The sequence below is a fragment of the Alnus glutinosa genome, chromosome 6 (genome assembly GCF_958979055.1).
Source record: "Alnus glutinosa chromosome 6, dhAlnGlut1.1, whole genome shotgun sequence".
NCBI classification, from domain to species: Eukaryota; Viridiplantae; Streptophyta; class Magnoliopsida; order Fagales; family Betulaceae; genus Alnus; species Alnus glutinosa.
The window spans coordinates 22,100,090-22,107,185 of NC_084891.1; the positions used below are offsets into that span (position 1 = coordinate 22,100,090).

The 7,096-nt window shown below is 35.3% G+C and overlaps 1 protein-coding gene across 1 annotated transcript; it reads right to left on the reverse strand.

Moving 5' to 3' along the window:
- Positions 1–1,480: 1,480 nt before the first annotated feature.
- On the reverse strand, positions 1,481–2,867 carry LOC133870715 (xyloglucan endotransglucosylase/hydrolase protein 22-like). The gene is made up of 3 exons (XM_062307913.1): positions 2,533–2,867; positions 2,243–2,436; positions 1,481–2,132 (listed from the first exon to the last, which is right to left on the reverse strand). The coding sequence occupies exons 1-3, from the start codon at positions 2,815–2,817 to the stop codon at positions 1,739–1,741; spliced, it is 873 nt and encodes a 290-aa protein (XP_062163897.1). The 5' UTR covers positions 2,818–2,867; the 3' UTR covers positions 1,481–1,738.
- Positions 2,868–7,096: the final 4,229 nt, after the last annotated feature.

The following is a 7,096-nucleotide window of genomic DNA, read 5'->3' on the forward strand; positions in this document are numbered from 1 at the left end:
ACTCCAAGCTAAAAGAGCTGCCTGACTACGATCAAGATCCTTCATCACAGCTCCCAGGGGGTCCCTGTCCGCCTCCCCCGACTTCCACACGTCTTGCACAACTGCCAAACACTCCTCATCTACATTCCACTTGGCTTCGTACCGAAAAAGCTTCGTGGCCATGCGATAATCAGAATCAAAAATCAGAAGGAGTGGCTTATGGTCTGAGTTAGACACCGGGAGGGTCTCAACAGATGCATTAGAGAAGTTGGCACACCAACGAGGGGTAGCAACCGCTCGATCCAGTCTCTCTTTGATAAAGTCTGACGAATCCCTGCCGTTACTCCACGTGAATTTAGACCCCCTGTAGCCCAAGTCGTATAAATTGCAATCCTCAAGGCTTGAGGAGAACCTCTGCATTTGAGCTTCACTTCGGATAGCACCTCCAACTTTCTCACTCTGGTCCACAATCTCGTTGAAATCTCCCATACAAAGCCAAGCGTCCCTACTGAGGGAGCCTAAATGAGACAAGAGTTTCCACGATTCATCTCGTAAAGATCCAAATCACTCCTAAACAAATGAGGAGAGAGAAAAAGTGAAAAATAAAGTAAAAGGAGAGAGAAACGATAAAATATTTAATAGCTCATGAAAAATTTGTGAGCCAAATTTGGAGTAAAATTCTGACAAGAGGCAAAATAGAGAAATTATAAGGAGTTTGTTGAAGTGGATTTTTTTGAGTTTTTTACAAAATTTTGGTAAAAACCTTGAAATGGAAAGCTCACTAAGGATGCTCTAATAGATGCTCTATTCTACTCTCTATGTGCATTTAAATATTATTTTTGCATGAGAAAAAATGTGAAAGAAATAGAGAGAGAGAGAGAGAAAAGAAAGGAGGAAATAATAAGAAAAAAAACTATTTATAGTATGAATAGTGAATAGGCAGAATAGTCTATTTACTATTCACATTAGAATGAAAAAAATCTATTTTACCTATTATGCTAAAGACAAAAAATGATTCATAATAGTCAAATTTGACTATTATAAACTAAATATCTATTATGTTGAAAAACTGAAAATGCTCTAAGTGTATACGCTGTACGGTGAAAATTATAAATAAATTTTGGATTTTTATTAGGAAGAGTGCATAGCCGTCTACCACCGACAAGTGAATTAATCATACTAGACTATTTTATATTTATTGTCTGAATTATTATTTATCCATACATCAAAATTGACAAGGATGTTTATTCAAATAAATGTGACATAAAAAATAAAAAATAAAATGCTTCTTTGCATTTTCGGGTTCATCTCACGTATATTTTTCTCCCATATGAAACTTAGATGATTAGTCATGGTCTTCCTTATTCATATGATTAAGCTGGAAATTCAGGAAAGAGAAAGGAGGAGATCGACCTCGCTGTTGTGTTGTGCCCGGTTGGCCTGCAAGATTGAGTGAGTACGTACTTTATATATATATATGTTCAAAGCTAGCACCGCCAAGAAGAAAATCGGCTTATGATTGATTAGCTATATTAAGATTTGCCGAGAGCTGTTTCAACCAAAAAGCCTATATTATTACGGTGGTTTTTGATGGATACAAGTTAATTTATTTTAACAATTCCGAATAACTGACAGAAGAGGAATTCAATGGAGAAAGGGTCGCTCGCTTCGCTTGTATACAGATGAACCTTATAGAAATTACATGAACAGACGAATATTAAAAGAATAAAAGACTCTGAGGGGATGCTTAATCGTTTCTCTATGAGGTCTTGCATTCTGGAGGGAGGCCCTGGGGAAACCTCTTTGTGTCTGTGCAGTAATTATAAATCATGTAGTTTTTCTGCACCCATTTCAGCCTGTCTTGATTTGAAGTGTCCAGCTCTTGTGAAAGCCAGGAATTACTAGTGGTAGAAGAAGATGAAGTGCAAGAAGATGCTCCTGAAGACCAAATGCAAGCATCAGCTTTGAAGTTTCTGTAGGAAGCGGTAAATGGAGCTTGGCTCCAGTCTGTCTTCACAAGTCCACCTCTTGTCGCCCAGTCATCAGCATTCCAAAGACTCGAGTATATCCTCATTGGCTGGTTCTTTGGAAATGCAACGCCAATCGATTCTGAGTTCTTGAACTCTCTAATAGGAGTGCCATCCGCATAGAATCTGAATTAGGAACAGAAAAAGGATATAAGCTAGGAAACAAAAACACAAACAAATGTATGTATAGGAAGATGCATGCAATATGCATGGATAGAAGGAGTTGGTAATCTTACATAATGCGCTGGGGATTCCAAAGGATGGAATAAGTGTGAAAATCAGCAGTTGGATCGAACCAGAGATAGAACTGTTGCTCTCTGTCGCCCTTGCCTTGGCTGAAGACATTAGTGTGAAGGATGTAAGGATCGCCACTGAGATTCCCTAAGAACTCGAAGTCTATCTCGTCCCATGCTGATCCTTTCGAGGATAACTGTATGTCAATTAACACACACATTAATCATAATTCAAAGGGCATAAATATTAATTTGTAGCATGAGCTAGATATACGGAGAGCAGAAGAACTTACATAATAGGCAGTAACAGTGCCAGCAGAATTTCCAGGGACAAGCTTTAGCTGCATATCAATCTTTCCAAAGAGAAACTCATTGTTGGACTGGAATCCAGAGCCAGAGGCTTTGTCGAGTGAGAGGGTAAGGAGGTCGCCGTTGTTAAGCATCTTTCCTCGGCCATCTCCCCACGTGATGTCAAAGTCTTGGTAGAAGTTAGCAGCTGCGAGAGCCACGAAAGAGCTAAGAAGGGTAAGAGCCAGAAACATACAGAATGGAGGACTTGAACAAGTAGAAGAAGTCATGGCAAAATTAGTTTGTATTTGAGAGAGCTTTGGAAGTGGAGAGATGGATGTAGCTGAAGGAACTTGTTTGATATTTATAGTACTCCACGTACCTGCGAAGAGAGAATAAAAGCACTGGAGGAAATGCATGGGAAAAGGTCAAGCCAGCCATCTAAGCTGTAGACAGTTGTTGGCAACTAGAAAAGAAAGAGAATAAAAAATCTCTAGGCAGTCAATACCAAACGCAACCAAAACAACAACAACAACAACAACATTTATTTTAAGTTATCTAGCTACCACGTACGCGTTTACATGATGAGTTTTGAGAAGAAAGAAAGAGCAAAATTCTTGCTGCTCACTCCCCACAACTGGCCCGGCCAGCACCGCCACCGCGTATACCTTTTCTGGTGTCCCCATCTCCATCTCCATCTCCATCTAGAATATACACAAAGCAACTTCCTGAATGCTGCAGCAGCTTCGCACAATTTTGGGCCCATGGCCATTTTCATAAGCGCGAATAAAATATAGCGCATAATTATTACAAACACCAGCTCCCTCTAAGCTGTACACGCACGCACACATTATTACTTACCACACTCTTCCGCGTTTTCGCTTTCTATTTCTCCAAAACCACTTCTCATTTCTATCTCTCTATCTCTGTGTCTCTCTGCTTATTCCATTCAAACGATTTCAAAATCCTAGACCCAAAACCATGGCCTAGTTTAATATATATATATATTAGTTTTATATATTTACATATTTAATATATTTATATTTTTTTTTATTAAAGAATGATACGCGTTTTTATTGGACATAACATGACATCTAATTGGATTTTGTCAAGTTAGTGGACAGAAATTGACTTTAAGGAGTACGTTGTTATTTTTCGCTTACCATATGGACCTCTAAATTAATATATTTTTATACCAAAGAGAGTGATTTATAAATTAAGCCAACCACATAAATTGATTTTGCATTTTTTCCCTTTTTTTTTTATGGATGATTTATCGCTTAATAATATGACATTGATATTAAGTGTTAATATAAACGCCAGCATGTCAATTGAGACACATGTGACGTATGACAAACAATTCATTTTCATGGAAAAGTGATAGAGAAATTTATTTAAAATTTGAGCAAAGTCTAAGGACCATATTCTTGAAATTAGAAAATTCAATGGCTAAATTCAAATCAGATAAAAACTTATAGGCTAAATATAAATTTTTTTTTTTCCTTGTTAAAATAAGTAGAGAATAGAAGTATTGGATTTTTGTATGTTTTTAATTGTGTACATGATGGCCTATTTATAGTTGAATAAGGCCAAATAAAATAGGAAATACAATCAATGAATTAATGAACAATATTACAAACAAAATAAAATCAAATATACAAAGAAATATAATCAATTTAGACAAGGAAATAAAGTATCAGAATACATTCTAACATCCCCTCAAACTCAAGGTAGTAATATAAATGCCATCTTGAGCATGGAATTAAACAAGATTACAAAAGCAAGCATCCAGGTATATATGCTTTGGTGAACACATTAGCCAACTGATCAACAGATAAAATAAAACAAAGGAGAAGAGTTCCTTGCAAAATCCAATGGCGCACAAGTTTGTTTTGCTTCGAATAGGGTGTTGTTGCTTCTTTATTTTCAAAATTTTAATTTGCTTACTCTGTTGGAGAATTTGTATAGGTTTTGATTGGATGTACATATAAACAGTTTTAATTAGTTGATTTCCTTAGGAAAAACAAATGGAAAAAAAAAATACAGGAAAAAAGAAATGTGATAGGCCATGCTGGAGAGCTCCTGGTTATGCATTATGCAGTTTATGTTTATGCTTAATTACTAGGGTCTTCAAATCTAGACTGCTGAAGATGTGATCAACTGACACGGTCTTGTTTATGAAAACTTGTTTTTATATATATATATAAAAAAAGAAAAAGAAAAAGAAAGAAAAAGTAAAATAAAAGAAGAGAAAAAAAAAAAAAAACTTTAAATGCAATATTATTTAGGATTGTTGGGTTTGTGCATAACGATGGAGGGCTGTTTTCGATTTTGATATTGTGGATGATTGGAGGCAATTAAACTGTATGTTGATCATGTTATGTTGGGATCTAAGATTCAGTAGTAAGTAGAGGTATACATACATGTGGATATTAACGGTTTGCATTTGTTATTCGCACATACGGATATGAATGCAGTTAGCAAAAATTATTAATCACATATGCGGATGCGGATACGGATAGCAGTTTTATAGAATGCGTGAATCCATATACCCTTTATATATACTATATATTTTATATATTTCTTATATGTATTATATTTAATAATCAAAATGACATTGTTTTGTTCTTTAATACTAAAATGATGTCATTTTAGATTAAGTATAAGTTATGTTTCTTTTAGTTTAATTGGTCGTGTTGCTTTCTTATGTAATACTTGGGCAAAAAGACAAAAGCAATGTAAAATCAATATATTTGCAAAAGATTATGATTTTAAAAAATTAAAACAAGTCCAAAACATTAAAAATCAGCCTAAATTATTTTTAAAATTGTTTAAAATAAACTCTAATAGAGACTCAAATAATGCCTCAAAGACTAAAATAGACCAATTAGCTAATATGCGGATAACATACATATAATAATTACGCAGATGTGGTTAGTAAAAATATGACGCGGATGTGGATATGTAAAAGTGATATCCGTATTTTACGGATGCTATTGCGGATATTGCAAATAACCGCACCCATATCAATATGTACACTCCTATCTTTACGATTCTTTGGTATTATTTTTATGAGGTTTATTTTTTATGATTTTAATTTGTTTATTGGTAATTAGCAAATGTATTTTAGAAGTTTTAAAAAATGTCCCCGTATGACCAAATTTTTTTAAAACATAGATTTATTTTCCTAGCGCAATGGTTATGCGCCAGAAAAAGTTATTTCAGGACACTATTCTGGGCAGATGGTATGTGCTTGGAATTAAACGCTAGGATTGTGTTTCCTAGCATTTATTAGCTGCTTCCAAGCGTTTATTTTACGGCTGGAAGGAGCTTTTTTTTTTCTTTTCTTTTTTTTTTTAGTGAAAATGACTGTTCATCGCAATGTACATACTAAGTTCGGGAAATACATCATTATGCACAATTTGAATCGCATTTTGATTGTCACATAATATAGGAGAGCTAGATGTTTGAACACTCATATCCTGTAAGAACCAAAGTAGCTCAGATGTGGCGTCAGCAAAGGCATGGTACTCAACTTTAATACTAAAGAGAGCAACGACAGACTGTTTCTTGTTACGCTAAGATATAAGAGCATCAACTAGGGGTGGGTATTGGTTCTGTTCGTAATGTGGTTTTCAGTTTGGTTAAGTCAGTTAATTCACCAACTTCATTTCGACACCCTATAATTTTGAAATTTTTAGTTAAAGCGGTTAAATAAGTAAAGTCTGTTAAAAGGCAGTCAGTTAAGTCGATTAATAATCGGTTAATGAAACGACGTTGTTTTGATTTCAAAAAAAAAAAAAGACAAAACAATCAAACAAAATGACGTCGTTTCTATCCATTCCAAAGTGTCGGTTCGGTTAATTAAAAGTCGGTTCGATTCAGTTAATCGGTTAAAAATCAGTTATACCGATTACTGAACCGAACCGATTTTTGGAATAAAAATTCATATAGACTACTGAGTCAAAAATAAATTAATAGAGTCGGTAAGCGGTCGATGGAGGTTCGGTGGCAATCGGTAAGCAGTAGTCGGATATTTTGCACCCCCCCTAGAATTAACTAATAAAAAACAATAACCTGCATGTGGTGGAATAACGATAAGTGGAATCACCTGCTCAAGTAGGGGCGGAATCAAGATTTGTTGAGCGGGGGATCCCAAAATAAATAAACTGATATATGAGTTTGTAAATGATTTTGTAGTAAATATTGTTACGTGACCCGGCCCGTGATAAAATTCTTTAAAAAATTCTTCAGAAAAGACGTGTTCCACACTCGTTGGACTGTCGGTTGTGACCAAATTTGTGACAGGGCCGGGGCACGTACGCATTCGGGAGTTTCTGTGCATAGATGGTGTGCGACTATTTCTCGCTATTTCATAGGAGTTCTAGAGTTGGTCAAAATGCTGAATATAATTGGTTGACGCAATTTTCAAGAATTCTTTGCCACTTCTACAAGTTTTACGCTAATGCGTATTTAATTGTGTGCATGAGTTTCCAGGAACGGTGGTTTTTAATGGATACAATTAAGTTAATTTATTATAACAATTCCCAATAACTGACAGCAGAGGAA